Raw genomic sequence first — 26,390 nt, 5'->3', positions numbered from 1 at the left:
ATTGTTGCCTCTGACGTTTTCACAGTATCATATTACCTGTGGTGTGACTCTCACTCCACCTGCAATGACCGTTTGGTGTAGGACACATTTCTTCTGCTGCTTAACGGAGGTTTTGGAATCACGGTATCATGTTGCCTGTTGTCCAGATTAAACTTAAAGTGAACTGAAATATTACGTATTAAAACTCGATGTGTTTTTTCCACGGTGCCCGCTGTGTTTTTGTGCTGTGAATTATAAAGGGTGCTCCAATCCAATCCTCCATATCAGTGTCAGGGCTGCAGGGACACAGGCCTCATTAAATGAATCAGGCATTGGCAGGATATGACTATAAAAAATGATGTCCGTGTTTAATTTGATCCAATCTGTTCTTACTCTCTCTTTCAATTGCTTGGTATGGAAATTTAGATATAAAGAACACAAGTCTGTAAGGTGAGGTCTATATTAGAGATTAGAGATTAGAGATAGATTGAGAGCATGTTACACGTGCAGTAGAAGTAGGAACGCCTTCGATCCCGGAGCAACAAACCTGTTCAATATGCACATCTTATCTCAGCATATAAATTTGAATGACTTCCGACCAAGATTGTGGTGTTGAACTTTGCAGTTTGTTTGGTATGTTAAAGGAGACGTTTTATGAATACATCTGCACTTTCAAAGTCACTAACAATATTTTTGAATGCACAGTTTTTCACAATAATTAATTTCACATAATTAAGACTGAACTGAATTGTATTGAAGCCCCATCAGACTGGTTGTTGTAATAACAGTGATACTTATGGATGTATTCATGTTATTAATAAGAACAGCAGCAATGGCCCTGGTTCTTTCCCCTGGTACTTTCTCTGGACGAACCAGTTTGTTTGAACTGTGCTGCGTGTTTTTGCCTGAGGTTCGGCTGTCGTGTATCTCTGCTCTTGACTTTCCCAGTTCTTGCGTCACGCAACTTAGAAGTCCTCAGGGCTTTGGCTTTTGAATACTGTTGAGTAGTGCCGTCCTGCCCTATGCACATACTTGTGTGAACATGCTCTTCGTGAATCCGTTGAGTAGTCATTCTTTCTGCAAAAGTAGAAGTGTCAAGTAAATGGGTTGATTTATAATTACTCTCTATCTCAAGATACTGCATTAGCAGTCAGAATATGTAAGAGAGGGGAAAAAAGGAGAGCGTGTGACTAGAGGAGAGAGTAAACAAGAGAGTAGAGTACGACGGAAGTGGGGGGAAAAAACATTTGTCCCTGTGTCTTTAGAGAGCGAGAAAACAACAGAGGAAAAGTCCATTCAGCACCAGCTGAAGGGGACGGAGAGAGGCGGGGCCACTGTGTTAACAGCCCGCCCACACACACACACACACACACACACACACACACACACACACACACACACACAGGAACATGAGCATGAGCGAGTCACAACAGAACGAGTGTGGGTGAGCCACAGAGTCGAGTTTCAGCCTGTGCAGACGCAGCAGCGTGTCCTCTGCAGCGCCGTCACAATTGGACGTCGGAGTCGGACAGAGTGCGAGGTCAACAGCTCGTCGCGCGTGTGTCAGGCAGCTCTGTGATCACAGTAAGTTCGGTTGTCCTCTCTCGCCTTTCGCCCTGTGGCTGTGTGAGGAGCTGCTCTGCGTCTGGCACAGCATTCCTCATGTGGTATTGTTTTCCTCTTGTGTGTGTGTGTGTGTGTGTGTGTGTGTGTGTGTCTGTCTTGTTTTGCTCTGTCTGGTACAGCCTGGACTTAAAGTGTCACCAAGTGGTCGCGTTAAGGTTGTTTAGCTCTATTCTCCTCTTCTTCTGTTTCCTCTCAGTCTGGAAGAACTTTGCACTAAGCCGTGTTTAGAGTTCCTCTGAGAAAGGTAATGTTTGCGGGATTTTTATTGCATTATTGGTAGTGGATGAGTTGAATAGTTAACTGACAGTATTTAAGATAAGATAAGGTAATCCTTTATTGGTCCCACAACGGGGACATTAACTGTGTTACAGAAGCAAATGAGATATTAAAGATAGAAGAAACAGTAACAAATAAGTAAACATGTGATGTAAACACAAAGAAATACAAAAAAACATATACAATGTGAAGAGAATATACACAGTGTAACAGGATTGCAAATATAGAAACTGAGTATTGCACAGTTATATTGAATTAAACCTGATGGGCTCTACTTCTTACTTTGAAATCAGACACCTTGTGTGTGTGTGTGTGTGTGTGTGTGTGTGTGTGTGTGTGCGTGTGTGCGTGTGTGTGTGTTTGACTTGTGTTGGCCAAACACCTTACTAAGCAACTTTATGCCGGTGTGTCCTTTACTTTGTTTTCTTTATATATAAACAGTTTATGTGTTTATGTACAGTAAATTATGTGACGGTCATTGTTCTTTGGGCCCAGTCTGGTTCAGCGGTGAGACGCTGGTCCTGTTGTCTGACACATTGTGATGAAGCGTCACTGATGAGTCCGTTTGTTTAGAGGAGCTATATCGGGGGGTTTTTTGCAAATATTTGTCAACACGGTTTTTGTTTTTTCAGACAAGAACCGCACACAGTATTTTACACTAGGCACTGTCTTGTTGTGTGTCATCATGTACAGTATTCCTCTCGCTGTCTCCTGCAGGCTTCTGGGACAGTCCGTTGTGCCACAGGGGGAAAGGCTCAGCCTCGTTGTCGGCGACAGCAGCTCCCGACAGACCACCGACCCCGACCAAGCGACCAGTCTCCTCGGCAACGGCCCCAGGGCGCCCTCGCCTTCAAACTCGCACCCCGTCGGAGCTCGAGTGTTGCCAGTCCAACGGAGCACTGTGCTTCATCAACCCCCTCTTCCTAAAGGTCCACCAACCTGGCGGCCAGCCAAGCGCCGCTCCCTCTGGCACAGAGAAGCCGGGCCTGAGGGAGGAACCTGTCGGCAACAACATAGAAACCGACGACGAGGACTCGCCGCACCTTTGTAGCTCAGACCGCAGCGGCAGAAGCCAGTCAGGTGAAAGCGAACCGCTGAACCTCGTCAGAAGCACGGAGCAACAGGGAGAGAGCAGTCAGACCAACGGCAGTCAGACGCCAAGTGTGTCTCGGTCTCCACCCGCTCGTCCTCCCCCGCCCCGCTTTGGATCCCGGCGCTCAGCGCTTCCCGTCCGACAGCGCAGCATGCCGGAGAAAATCGCCTGGATCAACATCCCCAAGGAGAAGGGGGAGGAGAGGGAGAGGGGCAGCAGCCTCCTCTCTCGTCTGGGCTCCTCGCTGAGCATCAGCCCCTCGTCGTCCCCTCCCAAGAGACTCAACATCAGCTCCCCCATATCCATCTCCCGGCCCTCCCTGCCCCTGTCTCTACCTTCTCTCTCCTCCTCGCCACGCCGGCCCAAGGTCTCACCGTCATCCAGCCTGGAGGATGCCCAGTGCCACTTGGCGCTGGAGGAGCAGACTATTGAGAGGGCCCTCATTCGGGCCAAACTGTCCAAGAGCAACGCCACCAGAACCCCGCCTCAGGACTCCTGCAGTCCTCCAGAACCCTCACTGATGACAACCAGCCGGCAGGCGGAGATGCAGCGAGGAGAAGAAGAAGAAGAAGGAGCTGAGGAATGCAGCGGCGGCAGCCAGCGGCTGAGTGACATGAGCCTCTCCACAGATTCCTCCGATTCTCTGGACTTCTCTCAGTCCTCGGTGTTCTTCCTCCCTCCCCTGCACGACCCATGCCCCCCCACTGTGGATGACTTTAACACCCACCTCCCCCTCTCCCTCCCACCATCCCACCTGCCCTACGGCAGCATGGAGGAGGACGACGATGACGAAGACGACGAGGACGAGGAGGAGCCCGACTACGGCGTCAGCCTCGAGAGCGACCAGGACCAGGACCAGGACCTGACCATGGTGCCGCCGGGACACCGCACAAACCGCCGCCCCAGTGCCAGCGCCTTGGTTCTCCAGAGGGCGCTGCGCGGGCACCTGCGCAAGATGAGCGGCGTCTTCAACTCACTGCTGACGCCCGAGAAGAGGGCGATCCGCCGGGTGGTGGAGCTGTCCCGGGACAAGGGCTCGTACTTCGGCAGCCTGGTGCAGGACTACCTGAGCTACATGGGCGAGGGTGCGGGCGCCCAGGCCTGGCAGGGATACGCCTCTGGACTGGAGCTGCTGCAGACCCTCCGCCAGTTCATCACCCAGATGAAGAGCTACCTGCGACAGAGCTCCGAGATGGAGCCGCCGATCGAGAGCCTCATTCCTGAAGATCAGATCGGTAAGTTTCAGAAAGCACAGTCGCACTCTTTCACCCCCAGCTGTGTATTTGTTTCAAGGAATGGCGCGTGCACTCTAAATATCTGTGTCCTCACTCTGGAGAACAATGTCAGCTCATTGCTTTGATTACAGTAATTGTATGCCGTGTTCTAAAAGGTTTGGTCAACTAAAGTCAAATTACTGCTGACAAGCCCGCACTGCTCAGTATTTCAACACGTCTGCCTTTTTTAAGCATCATGAATTCTTCCTTACCTCAGCGGCGGCGGTGGTGGGAGTCATTTCTGTGCGTATTAGCCAAATGATGCAGTGATTATTTTTAGGAAGTGGGAATGGGTGATGTATTTGTGGAGAAATGTTAACTTTGCAGAAACACTGGAAACGTTTGTTTGTTAATGCAGATGTAGAAGTTTCACTTCGATATTTCCTCAGTGAGGACTTTGGAGAACGTGTGTGCACGTGTGTTCATGTGCATGTGTACATTTCTGGTGAAGCCACGAGTTAATCCCGTCAGTCTGACCTGCTGAAACATTTCTATTGTCCAACAGAAATATTAGGTTTTCTTATATATTTTCCCTCCTTTATTGCATCTCACAAAACCCTGACGGCAACATGAAAGGGGAAAAACCAGACACAGCGATATACATCCACAAGAACGCACACACACACACACACACACACACACACACACACACACACACACACACACACCTGCCGGAAGAGCAGTCTGAATCATTGAGGCCAAGATTCTGTGGCTGCGTTAGACCTTGGACCGAGTATCATGTAAACAGAGAGCACAAAGGGGTTTCTATCTGAGGAGGAAGGGGGGCTGTCGAGCCAACCTGCTTCTTCTTCTGGCCCCGTTCACAACTATAATTAAAGTCCTGGACCGGGTGAAAAGATTTTTATCAGTAGTCATCATCACATAGCATGAACGTCACCGACTCCTCAGTGCTGACCTTTCACTTCTTAATGTTTTTGTTTTATCCTTATCCTTATTTGAAATTATATGTCAGCATCTGTTAGAAATTATCCTTTTTCAAAGTACAGTACTTTTTCAGCCTCTTCAGGAAATAACCCTGATGATGTCAGCAAGGCTCACAAAGCCCGAGCTTCAGACTGAAAATGTTGAGACGTTGATGGAAAGGCTGGAGACAGTGGTGTTTACCGTGATGCAGGGAGGGTCTAACAAAAGTCAACCCAGCTGCAACGTGGGGACAAAATAGGGTCCGGTGTTTTTGGACCTTTTACCAGTTCGAAGTTGACGTCACGTTTACGTCACTGCAGATGACAGACACACACACACACACACACACACACACACACACACACACACACACACACACACACACACACACACACACACAAGCGCGCGCGGTGGTGGTGGACGAAAAAACGGTGGAAATTAGTAGAACGAAAATGGTCAGATCCCTGCAATAAGGAAACAAAGAATAACTTCTCCTGTCAGATAACTTCTCAAATGCAAACCAGGAGGACCTTCATTTTGATGGGATACTGTCCAAGGTGTTAAAGGTGTCGAGCCATTTAACAGACTCATCCGTTATTAACCTCCACAACTCAATGAGGTAGTTACTAACTTTAAATCAGTAACAGCAGCAACTCTCAATTCTCAACAGCTGTTTCCGTAAAAGTAGACATCACGGACTAATGTCCACATGTAAAGGAAGGAAGAGTAGACATTCATTTATATCTGTCAAAACCTCGACACAGAATCCAAAGAGAGAGACGCAGGGTTTCATTTTAAAAGAATTGTGCAGTTGGATGAAGAGGCGTCTCGTTGTATATTGCTTTTCACATGTCTCTGGTTTGAATATGTCGCCACACTGATGACACTTGTTCCATTTCATTCTCCCCTCGCTTCCTTTCTTCTCCGGTCCGCGTCGTGAGTAAAGGCATGAAATGCCGCACAGGGAGACAAAAGACGAAAAATGTCGCCACATTGCTTCCATGGTCCCGACGTCGCGTGCCGCGGTGTCGCTCCTCTCACTGACACACTGGGCACTGCTGCGATCGGAGTTCTCGGGAATGGTTGCGCAATGTTTTGTTGTGGCCGCTTGGGAGAGAGTGTTTTCGTCCTCGGCTCGGACGCCGGCCGGCCCAGATGGTTTGAGGGGCTGCCCGCCAAGTCACGCAGTCTCTGCCTTACTCCACTTCTTTCATAGCAACTCTCCAATCAGGCCCAGGGGATTTGAGGCGAGCCCCCTTCACTGCCTCTCTGTGACTCTCTCTCTCTCTCTCTGTGCCTTTATCCTCCGGGCTGCTCTCTCCTATCGGCGCTCTTTGCTTGAGTGTGCCAGGTTTTTTGGGAATGTGCTTTGGAGTCGATGTATTTTGACATACAACTGGAATATGGCACTTGATCCCTGGGAAAAGTCACATTTGGCAAATGTAGAGCACTAGGCAACACGCTGACAACAGGATGTCTGTGCTGAGGCAATGATAAGATTCCCGGAAAATAATATCACATTCTGATGTCGTCAGTCAGCTGTTGTTGTATTCCACTCACCGTGTTGCTTCACTGAGCCTTCATGCGTTACAGCTGCTGATGGTGTGAGGTTCTCACTGGATAGTGGGGCTGCAACTCACGATTGTTTTTTCATTGTCGATTAATCTGTCGGTTATTTTCTCGAAGAAGCGATTCGTTGTTTGGTCCAAAAAATGTCATAAAATGGGGGGAAAATGTTGATGGTGTTTCCCAAAACCACAAGATGATGTTTTGTTTTGTCCACACACCAAAGATATTTAGGTTGACTGTGATAGAGGAGCAAAGAGACCAGCAAAAATATTCACATTTAAGAAGCAACAAAAACCTAGAATGGCGCATACCCCAAGGCCGAACAATTCGACACGGTTGTCCAGTTCTTACTGTATAAATATTGAACAATAATAATGATGAATGAAGTGGTCTGATAACATGTTTGATTTGAATTTCACATTTGACATAAAACACAAAATCCTGCATCCGAGCCTTAAACAGCATCCACACCAAAATGATATGTTGAGAAATTAAACCACCGTCGGCAAATGAGTCATCGAAGGACGTTCTAAACAACTCGTCCGTCAATGTGCTCGTATTCATGTCACAATGCAGAAAGGCTATTTTAAGTGTGTGTGTGTGTGCGTGTGTGTCATTGAAGCAGGAAGTGACAGTCTCTGTATCAGGAGAGTTCTCGTGGGTCAGGGGCAGGACAGATGGGACACATCCCTCCTGATTACACCAGGCTATTTATACCAGGAGGCCTCCCAGTGTCTCCGTCTATACGTCTCTGCCCTTCAGCTCTCACGTCTCTGTCTGTGACGTGTTGACCCTGATTACAACCACGACCGGGGGGATACAAGGTTGAGTCTTTTTTCTCCTCTTAAAGCCCCTGTATGTAATTGTTTTTTACCTTTCTGGCGGCATCTGGTGGTGAAGTCGCAAACCGCAACCAACTGAGCACCCGCCAGGGGACACTTCATGGCGGCGCACCGCTGATTCCATTTCCGGTTGCGGGCAGCGCTGAAAATTCGACACCAATGCGACGTATTCTGGAACCGTTTTTGTGCAACAAGCGTATTCAACACGACGCAGCAAACATGGCGACTCACACGGCGGCCGGGTCCACCTCATGACACTGCATGCAACTCGTTCAGAGTTGACGAAAAAACATTGGTTCTTTGCGGCAGGTGATTATGCAGATATGAACACATAGTTATGGAGAATAAGTTCTTCTTAATATTACACACTGGGGCTTTAAGTTTAAAGAAATCATATGAATTTAGTACTCGTAGTTTGTGTAAGCTCCACAGCTTTAAATGCCACAGCAGAGACAGACGGACATTATCGGAGATAATCGCCCCGACGTCCCAGATGTCCTGCACGAGATATTCGCTCAGCGGCGAGAAGACGAGGGCAGAGAGGATGTTTGGTGGGAGGATGTTTATATCCAGCAGGAAGAGGAGTTTGCTCTTTCGGCTAAACAGTGTTTGTTTTCTGTGGGCTGATAATTTGACCTCAAGCAGAAGGACTTTCTACCGTCTGTGAGACAACATCAGAGGGGCTGAGCGGGGGCGTGCCGCCTCGCCTGTTCCGCTTCAGTGTGGAAAAAAAAAAAGACCCTGACCACGGGGGGGGAAAAACTGTCACACTGCTAAAACCACCGTACTTTATTCTTGCGTCTGTGTAAAATATGGACACTTCTCCCCCCTGAAATGACCCGAGCAGCTCTCAACCTGATGCCCAGCGCCGAGTGCGGAATGTCGGCTCCGCATTCTTCTGTTCCTAATCACTTTCACAGACCGGTGGGACGTCCAGCCATCACTGCGCCGCAGGAGACGCATTCAGGGAATCACAGAGAGTTCTAAAAGCCGGAGGTGTCTCTGTTGCTACAGAAGAAAATATATTCATATTGTGCCATTGAGTCTTAACACGTCTTGTTATTTTAAAAACAACAAAAAAGCAGTTTCCCAGAGTTTGAGGTGTCGTTTTTTTTTGTGTGTGTGTGTGTGTGATCCGCCCGACATGTTGTAATGAGCTAGAGGCGGGAGACGCTTTGACAAGTCAACTCAGGAGAAAAACTCCGGTGTAATTAACGGGATTAGCGGCGGCTTTGCTCCGCGGAGGTTGAGTCAGTTCCAGGGTTGTGGTATTATTCGTGCTGACTCGTCGGGAACTGGCCTCCGGGAACTCATGATGGAGCAGAAGCAGTGTTATTGTCGGGGTAGGTGCACCTGCGCTTTTCCTGAGTCGAAACGTCTGCAGTGAAAAAAGTCTGCAAGACTTTGGTCGCAGGGACTGGCTGACAATGCAGAAACAATAACTCGGTAATCAAAATGGACTCAACGGATTTCTTTTGTCTGATTATTATTTTTCAAATGAATCTTTTGGCCCATCCTAAAGAGCCACCTCATTGTATTTCACTACACAAAGTGTTTGGGACAATCAAGTCCTTACGAGTAGAAGTCGAAATTGCAAAGAATGGAAAAGTTTGCGTGTTTTTCCTCGTACCTGTTGCAGGTTTTTGTTCACCAAACGAAATGATCATTTCCTACGTTTGTTCTGTAGTTTTATTCTTTCTCAGTGAAAGTGGAGGAGTGAAAAAATAAGCACAGGCAGTTGTCCAGGATGTGAGTGAGTGATAAGTCACATCGTGCAATATCAGCAAAGACCAACAAAATCCACTCACCCGTGATGGATGCCAGTGAAAAAGTAACACACTGGCAGTTCTTGGCAGCGCTCTGTGTGTAGCGCTGGAATGAGGAAGTGGGAAAGTGGGAGGCTCTCGCACGGAAGGCCATCACTCCACCCTCACCTGTCCTGGTGCGAGTCCGGCCGAGGTGTCGGCTCTGAGGGTGTGTTGCATTCGAGACGGGCCGGGCCCCGCGGGCAGATGGCGATATATATTGGATTTATGAGAGTGGGAGCTGCTGGCTGTCATCCAGCTCAAATCTGCGTCTGCAGATGTGCTCAACTCCCAAAAACCCCCCCCCAAAACAAAACAAAAAAAAAAAACTGCTGACTTCTCCCCAGTGTGGAGGAAAGTCAGCAACACACACAGACAAGCACGCACGCACGCTCCTTATTCAGCAGAGCTGTGGTTTTGGCGTCTGCCTCCATCCTGCAGCCTGCATCATGAGATCATGGCTGAGCTTGTTCAAAAAGCCAACGTCGACGCTGTCGCTGTGTGTGGACACAGACTTCATTCTGAATCTCCTGCTCCGGCTACAACAACAACAACAACAACAACAACAATAATAACAACACACGACTCTCCAAAAAAAGCGGCAACTTGTGTTTCACACGCATCAACACAAGCGACCTTGACTTGACAGTCTCCGGGAAGCTCGACTACTATTGTGTCTCAGTGAGCTACGACAAGACCGATAAGGACTGAAACGTTAAACCTTGTGGCGAGTGTTTCTGAAGCGCCGATATGAAATGACCAAAATAGACGTTAGTGTTTAACTGAAGCGGCTCGCGCAAAACACGTCAACAAACGCGACGACAGGTTATAGTCAGGAGTGAGCATCTGTCGTCTGAGATGATCTATGGACCTGTCGACGCTCTTATCGGTGGAGTGTATTTAATCCTCATGTAGTTGTTTGTGAGCAGATTCCTTCCTCCATGTGTGACGATATCATACACGCACACCAATCTGTGGGCGGCAGTGGCTCAGGGGGTCGAGAGGTCGTTCACAAACAGGAAGGCCGGTGGTTTGATCCCTGCTTCCCCTCCAGTCAGCACGTCAAGGGTGTCCTTGGGCAAAAGTGTGTGTGTGTGTGTGTGTGTGTGTGTGTGTGTGTGTGTGTGTGTGTGTGTGTGTGTGTGTGTGTGTGTGTGTGTGTGTGTGTGTGTGTGTGTGTGTGTGTGTGTGTGTGTGTGTGTGTGTGTGTGTGTGTGTGTGTGTGTGCGCGTGTGCGCGTGTGCGTGCGTGCGTGCGTGCGTGCGTGCGTGCGTGCGTGGTGTCACTTGATCAAGAAAGAGAACGTTAATAAAAAGTTTTACGCACTATTATTGTGAAGTTAAACACAAAGTAAAAAAAAAATAAAAAGATTATGATATATTGATTTTGCATTATCTTTACTGCTTATCGTTTGAGGGTCACGTGGGGCTGGAACCAATCCCAGCTGACATTGGGGCGAGAGGCGGTTTCGCACCCTGGGCCTTCTACGACAACACGTTTTCACTTTGTCGTTTATGGGATAATGAGTGTAGATTGAAGGGCAGTTTTATAATATGAAATTACATTTACAATGGGTGTGTATCTGCTGGAGCCTCTACAAAGCTCCATTAAGTGAGTCACACGGTCGCTTTGGATGACATGTTCCTTCGATCACGTCGCAGTGAACGCGTCGTTCGTTAGATATTTTGATTGGTTACTTCAAATCCAAATCCAAATCATTCGTCCGTCCCTCTCTTCCTCCTCAGACCAGGTCCTGGAGAAGGCCATGCACAAGTGCGTGCTGAAGCCCCTCAAGCCGGTGGTGAGCGCGGCCCTGAAGGAGTTCCAGGTGCGCAGCGGGGCCTGGCAGGAGCTGCGGGAGAACCTGTCGCTGGCCCGGGCGCGGCAGCCGCAGGAGATGGGCGTCGCGGACACGCCGCCCCCGGATCACGTGGCCGTGGAGAAGATCAGGCAGAAGTTCCACACCATGTGCAAGCTGTACTCGCCGGAGAAGAAGGTCACTGTGCTGCTGAGAGTCTGCAAACTCATCTACACCATCATGGAGGACAATTCAGGTAGATACTGAACACATTTAATCTGAACAGCCTGTAAATAATATTCACGTACGAGGTGGGGTCATGTGATGAACCTTGGTGTCTGCGTCTCAGGTCGCCTGTATGGCGCCGACGACTTCCTGCCGATGCTCACCTACGTGTTGGCCCAGTGCGACATGCCTCAGCTGGACAACGAGATTCTCTACATGATGGAGCTGCTCGACCCGTCACAGCTTCACGGAGAAGGTAACTTTATCAAAACCTGTCCACAACAATACAGGTATTTTGAATATGGTAGACACTCACACTCGCCCCTGCGTGTCTTGTCTATCCAGGCGGCTACTACCTGACCAGCGCCTACGGAGCCATGTCCCTGATCAGGAACTTCCAGGAGGAGCAGGCGGCCAGAGTGCTGAGCTCCGAGACCAGGGACACGCTCCACCAGTGGCACCGCCGCCGCACCACCCAGCGCTCGGCTCCGTCCATCGACGACTTCCAGGTAAAAAAATGCACACACACACACACACACACACAGTTTTAATGAAGCTCCGGCCATTCGTGGTTGTTATGTCACATGAGCCAGATTAACGGTGTGAAATCCATGAGGTTGTTCCACAAAGATCTTTTCTTTAAGAGCATTTTTCTGTCACCTTCCTTAAATCCAAGAGAGGTGGCTAATTAAAACGAATCACTTCAGTCTTTGACAAGTGTCGATTGCTTCCCCTCAGAACTACCTGCGGGTGGCGCTGCAGGAGCTGGACAGCGGCTGCACGGCCAAGACTCTGCAGGTGCGACCCTACGCCACCGTGGAGGAGGTGTGCCAGCTGTGTGCCCTGAAGTTCAAAGTGTCCGACCCTCAGAACTACGGCCTCTTCCTGCTGATGGAGGGCAGCAGCCAGCAGCTCGCGCCCGACACCCACCCTCAGAAGATCAAGGCCGAGCTGCACAGCCGCCAGCAGGCCGCCCCCTTCCTCTTCGTCTTCCGCCGCGTGGCCAGCGGCAGCAGCAGCAGCGGCAGCAGCGGCGGCACGCTGACGTCAGCTCCCATTGAAATGCCCAACCTCACCCTCACCAACCTGAACGAGCTCAACATGGACCTCTCCGGCTCCTCGCCCGAGCCCCAACCCGGGCGCAGCCTGGGCCTGTGCCCGGCTCTGAGCCTCAGCCTCAGCCGGTCAGGCGGCCAGCTGGACGTTTGAAGAGTGAGAGGGTCGCTCATTATCTCCAACAACCATGGCTCCGCGAGACTAGAAGTTCAACTGGGCGAGGCGGTGAACAGTGGCCAGTCTTTACAAAGCCCCACTTCTCCTTTCAGAGGTCACGTCTGTCTCCGTCAACATCCCCTTCGCTGGAAAGTGCCTTTCCGACAGACACGGTGAAAGAGGAAAAGAAGAACGGAGGGAAGGAAATGAGAGAGATGGTGTCTTCTTTCTTCTTTTGTTTTAAAACTTCGTTAGCATCAGAGCGGCTCTTTGCTGAAGACGACTCCTAAAGTCTAGAACACAGAGTTTAGGTAGAGACGTTGAGCATAACGTGCAGCGTTATTGACGAAGCAGCTGCAGATTCAGCGTCAGTCTGACATGAGACTAACCTTTGACTCATCACTTTTAGTATGTAACAGATTTATTTAGGTGACATGTACCATGAAATGTTATTTACTTGTTACAGTTGCTGGGAAACTGTATTTTTTTGTTGTTGATGTTTTTAAAACTTGTCTTGTGTTTTTTAAAGGGGCTTTTGGCGCCCCCCAGTGGTGCCTGGTGCACACGGCAGTCTAATCTTGTGATTCAGAGCGTCTTAGGCCTCAGGTGGAGAAAAGTTCAAACAGCCGGGCGGCGACACAAGCAGGAACCTTAAAACATTTTTGTTTTGCCTTCCTCGTCGTTCCCCTTATTACTGTAAATGACAATCCAGGTTACGGAGCCACAGCCTCGAGTTTCCCCCTCCGCATTTGGTTTTCTCGCAGGTCCCGTCACGGTCGATGGAAGCTGGGACACTAATAGAGATTTTTATCCCTTTGCAGATGATTCATGCAACTGTGTCGTACACTTGAAAACAAACATGGATGTGTGAAAAAAGAAAAAAGAAAAAAATTCAGGAAATACTGATGAATACTACAACACGATAGTATGAAACGGTATCAGATGTTATGAGAACTTTTCAGAGTTTGTAACACATTTGTTCCTGCATGTCATTTTTTTTTTATTATGTTTGTTGGAAACAGGCAGATCTGCCAGTGTTTGAAACAATGTAACACTCACAATATATATTTGCTGATTATCCTGGTGATATGAAAGATACTGTATCGTACCTGAGAGTTATGGCTTGTTAGAGGGCATCTTATCCGCTCACATTTGAGGACACGCGACTGCGGCATGTTTTGTTTGAACACGGCCTGTGTTCTGCTGACGGATGTTAGAGGTCTGAGGTCGTTTGTGGAGAGGAACTGAGACACTGCGATGGTCTGTTGAGGGAAAAAAACTGCTTGAAACTTCCTTTGAGAATTTGAAATGTTTCAGTTGGTCGAGAGGGAAGTGCATCATACAGTATGTGGCCTGTACGTAGTTTCGCCACGTATCCCCGCGGGGGCCGAGTGTTCAAAGTCTGGATTGACTCCTGCTGCCGGTGTCTCTTTTCTTCAAAAGTGACTATTTATGTGTATCTGTGCGGGCATTTTTTTTCACAGATGGCTTTTCATTTTCCACGCCTGTAATATTCTCTATGGTGTCAAAATGTCTTTTTTTTTTCCATTCGGGAGAAATCCTCCTGCTCATGTTTTGTCATTGAATGATATCATGAATATTCTTTTGTACCCTAATAAACGTTTGGAAATGGAATCACGTGTCTTGCTCTGTCGAGCCACCAGGTGGTGATCAGGCCTCACATTTTCAAACGGTGCGGAGCAGCGGGCGTCTGGTTTCAGCTGATCGCACAAGAAGGAAAAAAAACCTGAAGCACTCAGGATATTTATATCCGCAATTTATTGATCCGCGCGAGTAAATATATTACAAATCCTAAGTTGCACAACACAACCTTGGGACACCAGAGGATGAATCCTAACCTCTGTTTCGATCCCGTCAGAAATCCTCCGCTTTGTGCATCACGGGAATTTTGCTAATTGTTTTTTTTCTAAAAAATATGGAATTGAAATTATAAGTAAAATTTCCAATGCAGGACATTTGGCTATATTTGTCCACAGTCATTATTGCTACTTTGACTTCGTCAACCACAACCTTCATACGTATGACATTTATGTATGACAATAAAAAGTATACTTTTACTCGTTCGCTGTTGAATGAGGAACACAAAGATGTCCGTCTGCCCTGACTTGTACCGTTCGCATCCGCAGGCATGAGTGAGTTTGCGGGTCAAACAGAGACTTACTACAGTGAATTGGTTGTGTTACCTTAAGCAAGGACCACTTTATTAATGCTCAGGTAGCAAAATGATCTCTAAAATTACATTTGAAACATAAACACAAAGTAAACCATTCTGCTGAAAAGTTTCTCGTATAGGAAGAGGTAAATCTGGGACACGAAGAGAGACGCATCGCCTGCAGACACTCTCCATCTCTCACATCCTACGCTAGCACTAGCATGCAGTCATCTAGGATACCCAGTGCCATCTAAACACCCATTTGACTCTCGTCCCAAAGTACACAGAAATTTACCATAAATAATTGATCATATTGGAACATCTCCATGCGAGTGAACAAAGACCGACGGCGCCAGAGGTCTCAAACACATCAAAACAGAGGGGGACACGAGGGGCCACCTAGGATCTATGAAAATATATTCAACAGATATACAGATTAAGACAAAAAATATATAAATACATTTACACATTTATATACATATGTACATCAGCAATATGTCACCCATGTGAATATCACAAATAATTTAGAAATCTCCCTCTACAAGACGCGTCGTTTTCAAAATGCCAGCGTCTTTGTGGTCGTTTGGTTATTTTTCAGAGGCATGGTACCGTATGTCTGGGTCTTAGATACATGCAGTGAATAGCAGCACAAAATGTATTGAACCAAATAATCTGCAACAGCAGTTGTTTTAATGGTAAAGTGCATGATACAGATATTTTCTGATATGTGTATATATATATATATATATATATATATATATATATATATATATATATATATATATATGTGTGTGTATATATATACGTTAAGGATAAAAGTAAATGCCCTGGGTTTTAAAGTTACTGATAATACTTTTATTAAATTGGACTAAAACCACAAACTGCTGATGTTCTGAAATGACATTTTGAATGATTTTCAATGTACAAACAGTGTTTTGTAGATCCGCGAGCCAAGAATAATTAGTTAACACTGTCTACGAGTCCCATGACCGTCCTAACGACTTCCCAGAAAGAAACAAAGATCTTTGCAAACTATGTAGTTTGGTGAAATAAGTCACACAGTGTGACTACGTCTACATGGACTACTGACCTAAATCTGAATAAGACATAATGTTGATCATGGTGATTTCATGAGTTCCAAATAGAATTTTCCATATTAGAGAGCACAGTGCGATTATGACGTGAAGAAGTTGGAAGCAGGACGTTGTGATGTTATCTTAAGACGGACACGTGTCTGCACAATGTGAATAAGATCGGGGAAACGCCCACGCCTTCATTCCATTATTGCTTATTCCGACTATGACGTGATCAGAAAAGGGCCGTTCGCATGGCAGCGTCTTATTCAGACTGTCGTCCAGTCCACAGTTAATAACTGCCAGTTTAAAGGCGGAGTAAGTGACTATGATCCAAGAGAAAACTGTGCCACGTCTTTATTTCTCTCCTCCCTATAATTAGTACCAGAGATTAGATTATTAGATCAGATTTTATTTATTTCAGACGGCGTTCTAAGAAAATTATTAGGAAAATCATGGGACCTGTGTAACACACTCTCTCTTGAAAAAAAGCTGTTACTGAAATCCAGTGACACTTCCAGCCTGATATGACGTGGTCATGGCTAAAGAGAAAATACTCGCATAGACATAAACACCAGTTTCCATAAACCGTCCAGCTCACTGATGATTGTGTCACTCGGTGTTGTGATGATATTAACAGTCTTGTTCTGATAAATCGATTTCGCAAAGACTGACGGGCTGTTACAGTGTCGCATACTGACAAGACGTCACTTGACATCTTCTTTTAAAACTCTGTTATAAATGTGTCTTTGATCCTTAAAGCAGCATATTTACATATTTGTAAGCTCAGTTATTGCATTTCAGAAGATTCACAACACGTTTGTTGTTGTTTTTTTAAACCCTGTGTTCCGGTCACGTCAGAGTGCCTGTGTCTCTGAACTAAATAAATATGCGTGATATCCCCCCCCAAAAAAAACAACATTAATCATTTCTACATTCAAAAGACAATAGTTTCTCAGAATTGATATTTTATATTACTGATCAATAAATTAAAAAAATGTACCCGAAACAAATGAGATTTTTTTTGTTCCGCGTCGTCTTCACCTCGGTGAGAGACAAACAGGCGCAGGGCACTTGACGTTTTCAAATCTGGACGAGCGGCTGACACTTGGATGGAGACTGTGAGAGAATCGACAGTGGCGGAAGAGAGAGGGACTTTGCTGGCGTGTCTTGTCTCCCCGCGGTGGAAATAAAAAAATCTCCCGTAGGGTTTTTTCACGAACCACACTGTACATGCTCTAAAAACTAGTAGGGATTATTTATGTACCACAAACCTACCATACCTGGACAAATCTAAGACATTAGGCATTTACAAAGTACAAAGAAATCCTGGATTTAGAAACAAAGTCGAAAAGTCCCCGACCGTACAGTATTCGAGCTGGGATAAAAGTCCTGATGCTTTATATTTGCATCTTCACTCTACTCCTACAATACTACCTCTTAAACGTCGAGCAGGACACACGCACACACGCACACGCACGCGCACACACGCACACAAGCACACACACACACACACACACCTCGTCCAACTCACTTGGCTGTTGTTTCGAAAAAATGCCGCCACTGTTTTGAGTCTATTTGGTCAGTGTTGTTTGTTTTTTTGAGATACAAGTGGATAAATAAAGTGGTAATAATAAAATACAACATCTGCTTCCTGAAACCTCGACGTGATTATTTCAACACAAACCTGCTTCATTTTACAAGGATCACAACCTTATAATCAGCACGCATTAGGAGCAGGAACCCTGTGAGGTTAAGATCTTCAGTGCAAGTTTGAATTCTCTAGTTTACACACTCGCTCGCACACACACACGCGCACGCGCACACACACACACACACTTAAGCATCTAAAATCAAGTCATTATTGAAATCGCCAGGACAAATATCTTTGTGCTTGTTTTTACACGAGTGGTCGTCTGAACTCATCTCATTTTTTTTAATTTTTTTTATCAACCCTGGCTCCATAAATAAAACCTATGACCTCCAGAGGAGCAATGTGCGTATGACGTGAATAAATAATAAATAGAAGAATCTGGGGGTTATTTACAGAGGTGCACTATTTACAGAAGGAAAAGGACGAGAAAAAAAAGAACGCTCCATTAAGCTAATGTAGTTCCAACGCAGAAGGTGTCGGCTCCAGCTGTGACCTTACCGACGTGAATCCATCAAAAGGGGACAGGATAATGCCCCGCAGCTCTGCAGGGGGATGTGCAGTTGTGTTTTGTAGCTATATGTCTAAAAGGAATTATGAACATATAAACATAATAGTCCTACGGTAATGGTGTCTGGAGAAATGTGCTCGTCTGCAGAACAGATTCTCTGCCTGAAGACTCTGACTTGGGGCTCTAACTTAGTTTCGACAACTGGACCCCCCCCCCCCCACATCATTGCTTTCATCATTATTAAACTAGTAGATCTAAAAGACACACCTTTTCCTCTCGGGGAAAGGTTAGCAGCTAGTAAACATCACAACTTTTACACCTAAACACGGGAAGTTTGAAAATAAGTCTTTTTTTATGTGTGTGTGTGTGTGTGTGTGTGTCATAGTTGTTGTGGTCAGTGCTGCCCTGTGCGAGGGCCGGTGAAGAGTCTCCTCGGATCGATCCCACACACCGGCGACGAGCAAACACCAGAGAGGCTCCGCAACGCGCCCTGAGCCGAGAGCAGAGTGGGACCTCCACCCTCAGGAGACACTGTGTGACCACACCTGTGTGACCACACCTGGCTTCAGTGGGACCTGCCATTCATCCGCTTCTAGTGCGTGTGTGCGTGCGTGCGTGTGTGTGCGTGTGTGTGTGTTTGTGTGTGTGTGTGTGTACATGCGTGTGTGTGTCTCAGTCATCCCGGCAGGTTGGCAGGTTCACGAAGGTGAAGATGTTGTACTCGATGAGGCAGGAGAAACACAGGAAGACGGAGTAGAGGAGGAGACACATGAAGCCGAAGCGCTTGTCCAACGTCCACTTGTTGAGGTGAACTCCAAGGACCTGGACGGACGGACGGACAGACAGACAGACAGACAGACAGACGGAGAACTGTGAGACGTGTCGTTCTTACAGAAGCCGTGATGTGAGACAGTGTTGTCGTGAAAAAAACCCACTGTGATAAACACGGACGCCAACAGGAGCCCCACGGAGAAGATCAGTCCTTTGCTGTTCAGCTTGATCTACAAGAAGAAGAAGAAGAAGAAGATGAGTGAGACGTCACTATTCACACTTCTACACTGATAGAAAAAAATAAAAAATAATAATAATAATAAAATGTATTATCTATCACCCACTTCTAATGTAGATATTGTCTTTTAAAGTATGGTATGCCTGTATGTGTTATATGTTTGTCTTCATGTCATCTGTTGAAGCTGGAACTATAGTTATGGACCAGGGGGGCATATTTTTTTAAGCTTAAGCTGAGAGGGCTGATTGAAAAGCACACTGGAGAGTGGGCTACTCACGTCAGAGCCGTAGTTGATAGCCAGGGTCTTCAGGGCCCAGGGGAGGCCGAGCCCCACCAAGATGTCAAACACGTTACTGCCGATGGAGTTGGACACCGCCATGTCTCCCATTCCTGAACGCACAGACGGAGGTGGAGTCGTGAAGCGGCAGGGAGATAAGCGCAAAGAAATGTAGAAAGAGTGAGTATGAAAGGGGAAGTGAGTGGGCAACGGAGAGGCAGGAAGGCGTGCCCGGGGGGGCGGAATGAGAATGTACGTAGGTCACCCCCGTCGAGATCACTGGGAATGTCCGGTCAACGGACAACCCACAAGAAAAACAATGGAGCGGCCGCGGCCACAAAGCGGAGGACGGACGACTGAACTGCCAACAGCGTCTCACAGCGAGTCGCTGCGTGCAGACAGACAGGGCCGGTTAAATATTAAAAAGGCAGGAGCAAGAATAAACACAGATAAAAGGATGGAGGAAGGGTCCCCTGTCGGGCTGCCGTTCCCTCTCCACCCCCTCTGTTTTTTGTAGAGGCTCGCCACGGGGACAGACGAGGGACGGCGGGAAAAGATGACAGGCCCATAATCGCCCCGACCGCCCACCACCAATCCTCCCCACCGTCTTCTATCTTTGTCATCTCCCGGCTCTTTGATAGCGGCTTCACTCCAGATTCTCGCTGGCTTCCATCGGTAAGTACGTTTTTGTGTACGGCCTACACATGGTCTCACTAATGTCCTTTCACATTAATCCATGTGACTGCTGTGGTAACGCTGAACAAACCCAAACAACTTTTATCGCACACGTCACAGGAAGGTCAAATTCACTGAACGGTCTCTGGTGTGTGTGTGTGTGTGTGTGTGTGTGTGTGTGTGTGTCACCTTGTCTTGCCACGATAAGGCTGGCCATGCAGTCAGGTACGCTGGTGCCAGCTGCCAAGAAGGTGATGCCCATGATGACGTCTGGGATCCCGAGCGTGAAGCCGATAACTGTTACCTGACAAAAGCACGGGAAGACGTCACTTACAGAATTTAACCCGACTCTCCAACAAACTTGGCAGAAAGCTTGATCCTTGTTTCTATGGCTAAAGCGTGATCTTTAATCTCTCACCATCCAGACCATGATGTAGGAGAAGCCGGCGATCCACAAGGTGGATAAGAAGAAGGACAACATGAAGCAGTTCTCCCAGCGAGGGAGGGAGCAGTTGGGGACGGTGAAGTACAGCAGCAGACACAGCGGCCAGGCCAGCAGCCATTTCAGCTTGTTACACACTCCCCCTGAATTAAGAACATAGAATGAAAATATATCCAAAAATTACACATTTAGGTCTTCTTGTTTAACGACACCTACAAAAGATTTGCTCCAACCGGGGACAAATGTGAAATCAATTTCTAATCACATGATTCATGTGCTCGGCGCAGTGTCCACTGAACATATCTGACCACCCTTCAATCAATATTTACCACATGTAAAATCACAAATCATTTTTGGGGGCCGAATGTAAACACATTCCGGACGGATCCACCTCCGCGTGGTACCTGGGCACTTGAAGGGGACGAAGGGTCCCTCTCCATCCTCCTCCTCTTCCTCCTCGTCATTCTCGTTGTTCTCGTTGTCCTCGTTCTCCGTCTCGTTGCCCGCCTCTCGGTCATCGTGGCGACCGCCGACGCCTCTCTCTGCCGCCCCGGACAGCCCGTTCTCTACGCCCCTTCTGCTTCCTCCTTTCGCCTGAACATCCGAGTCACCGTTGGTCAAAGTGCGTGTGTTGATCAGACGCTGCCTCTGTGTCATTGACACAACCATACATGCACAGAAAGACAATAGGGGTTAGTCTGATTCCACCTTGAAAACTAAATGTCAGTCATTCATACAGTTCTACTCACTATGTCAGCTCATAGTTATTTGAACAATTAGGGGAGATAGATACAAAAGGAATTCATTTTGTCCGAATGCAAATGAGGAGTTGATATTGATGTTGTTTTCTCCCATTATCATTCTTTTACCAGGGGGAAAAACAACCCACCCTGGCTTGTTTTGAATTTATTAAATTAAGTCAATTATCTTGGGCAGTATCAAGCCCAGAAGGTGGCAGCTGTGCTAAGGGAAAATTACATGTATTTAGGTGGAACAATTTGCAGGTGGGGAGACAGTCGCTGTCATTAAAATACCTCACCACGAACAAAACAAAAAACAAAAGACGAACTGCATTTCGACAGCGTGATTGCACAAAGCTTTTGGATGTTGAAAAATGAAAATGACTTTGTTGGTTGTGTGCAACACATTTCTATCTATGCAGACAGCAAAAAATGATGATGGACTGATGCTGCAATTAATTCAATTTGCATAATCTAAGGTTTGCATCATTAAAAATAGCAAATTGATGCAATTACACTTTTGGACCGTGTGACCACACGTCTAGGCCATCAAGTCTTGCCTGGTCATTGAGAAACGTACAATCATAAGTAATGCCTGGAATCGTCCATGCCGAGGCTGCTTCGTGGGGCCGTGGTCTCGGTGCAGCACCAGATTACCTTGTTAAAGATGCTGCCTGAAAAAAGCCTTTCGCCTCTGAGAAAACACACTGCGGTCGCTGTCAAATTGGAAATGGCAGCAATCTTTTTTTTCTTTCTTCTCTTTTTCAATCACAAAGAGCTGCAAAGCGCCTGTGTGTGTGTGTGTGTGTGTGTGTGTGTGTCCTCACCTCGTTGATGAGCATACGTGAAGCCATGGTGAGGCGGGTTCTGGGGGAGAAGTGGCTGGTGATCATGATCCTCATGCCGGCCTCGGAGAAGGAGAACTGGTGGGGGTACGCCGACAGCAGCTCGTCCACCATCAGCACTGATGGCTTCCTGTGGTGGTTCGCTATAAGGCACACACACACACACACACACACATGACCACTACACAGCATGTCCACGCAGTCCGCACCATGTAATATCTGTACTATAAGGGGCACAGTTTAATAGCACTGTTGTTGTTCAGCTGTCACATTTAGGTTATGAAGTGACAAAAACGGCTATCTCTGTGTCAACTCTATCTAATCTATCTTGAACATATCATAATATTTAATTCCATTTGGTCTAAAGCCAGGCATCGCTAAATTAGTTCCGTTATTGATCATCCAAAATTCCTCTGGAGGCAACTGGACAGACCTACCACCAATGAGAGCAGCGAAACGTGAAACTGCGCTAAGCAACAGTAAAATGTATGGGAGCACTTAACCTGCAGTTGTTTGTTCTTTATTTGGAGACAGCACATTGTCTAGTTCATATTTTACTGTTCCAGAAGAAGCCATCTTGGACGTTATAGAAAACGCTTCGGTGGCGCTCCTCTGTCCGTCATCAAAATCAAACCTGCTTTATGTTAGAAAAATTTGTTTTGGTCAAAATCGCCTGTTGTGAGGTCACAGTGACCTTGAGATTTGACCTTTGACAAACCAAATTGTAATCAGGTCAGCCTTGAGTCTAAGTGAAATGCCTCTGCAATGTGATGTAATGACGTTCCCTCCTGGCCTCCCCGATGAATGGCATTCACACGATGTGAGATGACAGTGACCTTGTCTTGTGACATTTAACCGCCAAGTCCCTTCATCTTTGAGACTTGAAGGGATTCCCCTCGAGGTGTTCCTGAGACATCCCGTTCACGAAGACGAAAATGTGTTTCATGTGGTCACAGTGACCTTGACCCTTTGAACACCAAAATATAATCAGCTCTTCGTTGTTCATTCTGAGTGAAAGACTGTACAGTACAACAACAGGCATCTCAGCACTTGCTATATTGTTGTAATATAAACACACAATACAACCTCGTTTGGACGAAGCGTACCTTTCTTCAGTAGGACAGAAGTCGCATCGCAGCCGTCATCTAGCTCAGCATTACTGGCGGCTCCGTTCCTCAAACTGGGCGCGTTCTTCTTCCTCCTCTCCAGAAAATGAACGATGTGGGAATTCATCCTGGAACAGACATATCGTAGAATCCAGTTCACAACCAACAGTTCGAACCATGTTCATACAGTGATTTATCAAAAACAAAGGTGAATCACACTCACTTCATGATCAAAATGTAGACGAAGTACATCAGAATCAGCGTCAGAGCTTCCCACCTGGAAAACACGGTTTCAATTAATTATACCATATCTTTTCAAATAAAATATAGTTTGTAGGTGGAAGTGAAAGTGCTGAATCAATACATCTATCAATTTGACTTACCAAACCACTTTTTCGTCATATATGAACTGTGGAAGAGGAAAAAAAGAAAATCATAGTCTTCAACATGTTCACCTGTACAGCTGCTGAAAGCTCTCATTCTACCTCCATGGCTGCTTTCAGACACACACAGACGGCCGCACATTTTCCTGAACTTCTCCTGTATGTGAGAATGCCAATGTCCAAAAATGTTGCTGCTGACATTATCAGGAACTTTTCCGGCCAGTCGCCTAGTAAAATGTTTGGGCCCATGTGAGAATGCAGAAAGAAAATCTCCTCAAGATTCACGGTGAGCGAGTGGGCGCCTGACTTGGGCAATCTCCTGCTGCTTTCTTCATATGTGGAACGGATGAATCCCAATTTTCCGGATATTTTGCGAAGTCCATGTCTGAAAGCAGCTCATGGGGCAACAACTAAAAAATTCAGATTTACCAGTGAAATGGTAAAACTGTTTGTCATCACTCCACCTAAAGGAGTCTTCAGGATGAACATCGTCCATCAAAACAAAAAATATCTGCAATGTGAATACGACTGTAGTTTTCATCAGCCTGTTCCTTACCACGATGAGAGCGGTGATAGACAGGGTGTAGTAGGCGGAGTCTCTGAGCAGAGGCCAGCGGGTCAGATGGATCGTCTGGGAGAGAGACAGATAGTACAGACAGACAGACAGACAGGCAGACAGACAGACAGACAGACAGGAGTGAGTCCCGTTCTCTGTAATATAGTATGACCTCGACCTCACTATGTAAAGTGCCGTGAGATAATGTATGTTGTGATTTGGTGCTATACAAATTAAAATTGAACTGAATTGACGGATCATAGAGATTCTGACCTTTTTTTTACTTTAAGACTTGAACTGACTGAACTGCACTACTAACAAGATAAACCAAGCTCTCTGTGAGAGTTTGTGTGCGTGTGCGTGTGCGTGCTTTACGTAACTTGTAATCTAAATAGGATTCAAGTATGTTTCTCTTTTTTCTTTTCGTTGTGGGATTATAGCAGTGGACAGGACACACACATTTTATCGAGAGAAAAATATCGCCAGAGGCACAACACGGAGGCATTCTTCATGATGCAGTGTTTTAAAATGTTTGCTACAGGCATGATGAGACATGGTACAGTATACGGTTGTGATGTACCTGTGCGGTGAATATCCCACACACTCCGATAATGCAGAGGATGTTGAAGACGGCGGAGCCCACGATGGTGCCCACCCCAACGTCACCTTTAGTGATGAACACTCCTATACGCCGGGGACACAATCACCGATTACCACACACATTACAAAACAAGCTGTTCCTCAGCAGCATCTGTGTGCGTGCGCCCGTGTTTCTCACCAATGACAGAGGTGAACAGCTCAGGAGCTGAACTGCCTGCTGCCATGAAGGTCGCTCCTGCCACATCTTCACTCAGATGAAGACGCTGATGGAGAAAGAAAGAAAGAAAGAAAGGATGAAGTTCATAACAGAAATCAATAACATATCATTACAAAGAGAGTTGTGTGTGTGTGTGTGTGTGTGTTAATGTGAGGTAAGGAGAGGTGCAGTGGTTTCTCACCTCACATAGCTTCTCCAGTGAAGGGACAAAGTAGTCGTCACACACCAAAGCCAAGGCATAGAACATGTAGACTGCCTGCAAGACAGACACACACACACACACACACACACACACACACAAGGTTAGTTCACATAAAACTGTCCATGTACACAAACAAGGTTAATTAATCCTTCCTTAATAAGGGCCTGGTTCTTTTCTGCCATTGAGGTAAATAAAGGCCTCAGCCAATATTTGAACATTCATAGTAAACATGTTTGAGACAGACAGCATAAAAACAGCAGATTTTTTTTGTGTTGGTATTCTATGTTTATGTTGACACGAGTATGGAATTTACCGAATGAACGGATCAGACTTCCGCAATAATGAGCGTAATTATAGGGGAAGAGATAATCTCTGTTTGTAATGTGGAGGAGGTTTCTACATCACACAACAAACCTCTGCTCAACATCTGCTAATGTTTAATGTCGTGTGTGTGTGTGTCTAATTATTTACCCCAAATACAGTAGAGCTATATTTCATTGCCCGACCGGCCTTTGCATGAAATGTGCTACATTAGTAACACAGTTGTATATTCTAATATTTCATTGCCACTCTCTTTTGTGCGAGATGTCGTTTGCTGCTTGTGCAGTTTGCTGCTACTGTAAACCCAAATCCTCCTCCACGTTGTTCACCTTTTCTGGATAAACTTAATTCATTTGTTCTAATTCCATCGGTGCATCAACAGTCATGTTGTTCTTTCGCTCAAAAATGTCTCCGCACATTGCCCACCTCGACACAAAACACTGTTCTCACTCACTAATTCACTCCAGCCCCTTCTACTTTACAGTTTTTCTTTTTAATCACAGTTAAGTTGCCGTCAATGAAACTTATAATTTCCTGCACAGATGTTTCACATTTAAAGCTTTACAGCATCTCGAAGGGACATAATCGACCACTTTCCTGGCAGACTTTTATTTTGAACTGGAATGTTTCAATGACAGTAAATAAAGTTTTTATAAAAAAAGTTGGAGTAAAAAAATTTTTTTTTATACATTGTCCACATAAATGCGGCAATTTTTTTATAGCAGATACTTTCCCCTCCGTTTTTGAAAAAAAAAAAAATACGTCCACATCTTTTACAAAAAAATCTCCATCCAGACAAGAACACAAAAATGACTACAAACACTCAAACTCTCAAACTAGCACGCAGAGCCAGAAGGTGGCGACAAAATCGACATCAACGATACGTCAAATACCAGAGAAGAATGAGCATGCGTGGTGATCTTATTCTGCTTCGGTTGTGGTCATTTTTTTTCTACATTTGTTTCATCACCTTCATTTTACACACC

At 46.3% G+C, this 26,390-nt stretch overlaps 2 protein-coding genes across 3 annotated transcripts in view; one reads left to right on the top strand and one right to left on the bottom strand.

The window, feature by feature from the left end:
* LOC118283729 (ras and Rab interactor 2) overlaps positions 1-14,258 on the top strand; it is a 33,215-nt gene extending 18,957 nt beyond the window's left edge. For both annotated transcript variants that reach the window (XM_035606019.2, XM_035606021.2), the window contains 5 exons: positions 2,599-4,209; positions 11,134-11,442; positions 11,536-11,667; positions 11,757-11,920; positions 12,150-14,258. In XM_035606019.2, the coding sequence (XP_035461912.1) occupies positions 2,599-4,209; positions 11,134-11,442; positions 11,536-11,667; positions 11,757-11,920; positions 12,150-12,620 (2,687 nt within the window). In that variant the 3' untranslated portion in view covers positions 12,621-14,258. The remainder of the gene's footprint in view (positions 1-2,598; positions 4,210-11,133; positions 11,443-11,535; positions 11,668-11,756; positions 11,921-12,149) is intronic.
* A 556-nt stretch (positions 14,259-14,814) lies between these two features.
* Positions 14,815-26,390, bottom strand: part of LOC118284112 (sodium/potassium/calcium exchanger 3-like) — a 57,380-nt gene continuing 45,804 nt past the window's right edge. Inside the window, exons 4-17 of the mRNA XM_035606763.2 lie at positions 25,063-25,137; positions 24,843-24,927; positions 24,645-24,748; positions 24,065-24,139; positions 23,509-23,534; positions 23,349-23,402; positions 23,126-23,253; positions 22,002-22,162; positions 20,839-21,082; positions 20,411-20,577; positions 20,182-20,296; positions 19,318-19,430; positions 18,967-19,032; positions 14,815-18,853 (exon numbers count right to left, since the gene is read on the bottom strand). Coding sequence (XP_035462656.1) covers positions 18,704-18,853; positions 18,967-19,032; positions 19,318-19,430; positions 20,182-20,296; positions 20,411-20,577; positions 20,839-21,082; positions 22,002-22,162; positions 23,126-23,253; positions 23,349-23,402; positions 23,509-23,534; positions 24,065-24,139; positions 24,645-24,748; positions 24,843-24,927; positions 25,063-25,137 — 1,563 coding nt within the window. The 3' untranslated portion in view covers positions 14,815-18,703. The remainder of the gene's footprint in view (positions 18,854-18,966; positions 19,033-19,317; positions 19,431-20,181; positions 20,297-20,410; positions 20,578-20,838; positions 21,083-22,001; positions 22,163-23,125; positions 23,254-23,348; positions 23,403-23,508; positions 23,535-24,064; positions 24,140-24,644; positions 24,749-24,842; positions 24,928-25,062; positions 25,138-26,390) is intronic.

This window comes from Scophthalmus maximus, chromosome 10 (assembly GCF_022379125.1).
Source record: "Scophthalmus maximus strain ysfricsl-2021 chromosome 10, ASM2237912v1, whole genome shotgun sequence".
Lineage (NCBI taxonomy): Eukaryota > Metazoa > Chordata > Actinopteri > Pleuronectiformes > Scophthalmidae > Scophthalmus > Scophthalmus maximus.
The sequence above is the reverse complement of the archived record's forward strand: the minus strand, read 5'-3'. Positions and strand labels throughout refer to the sequence as shown.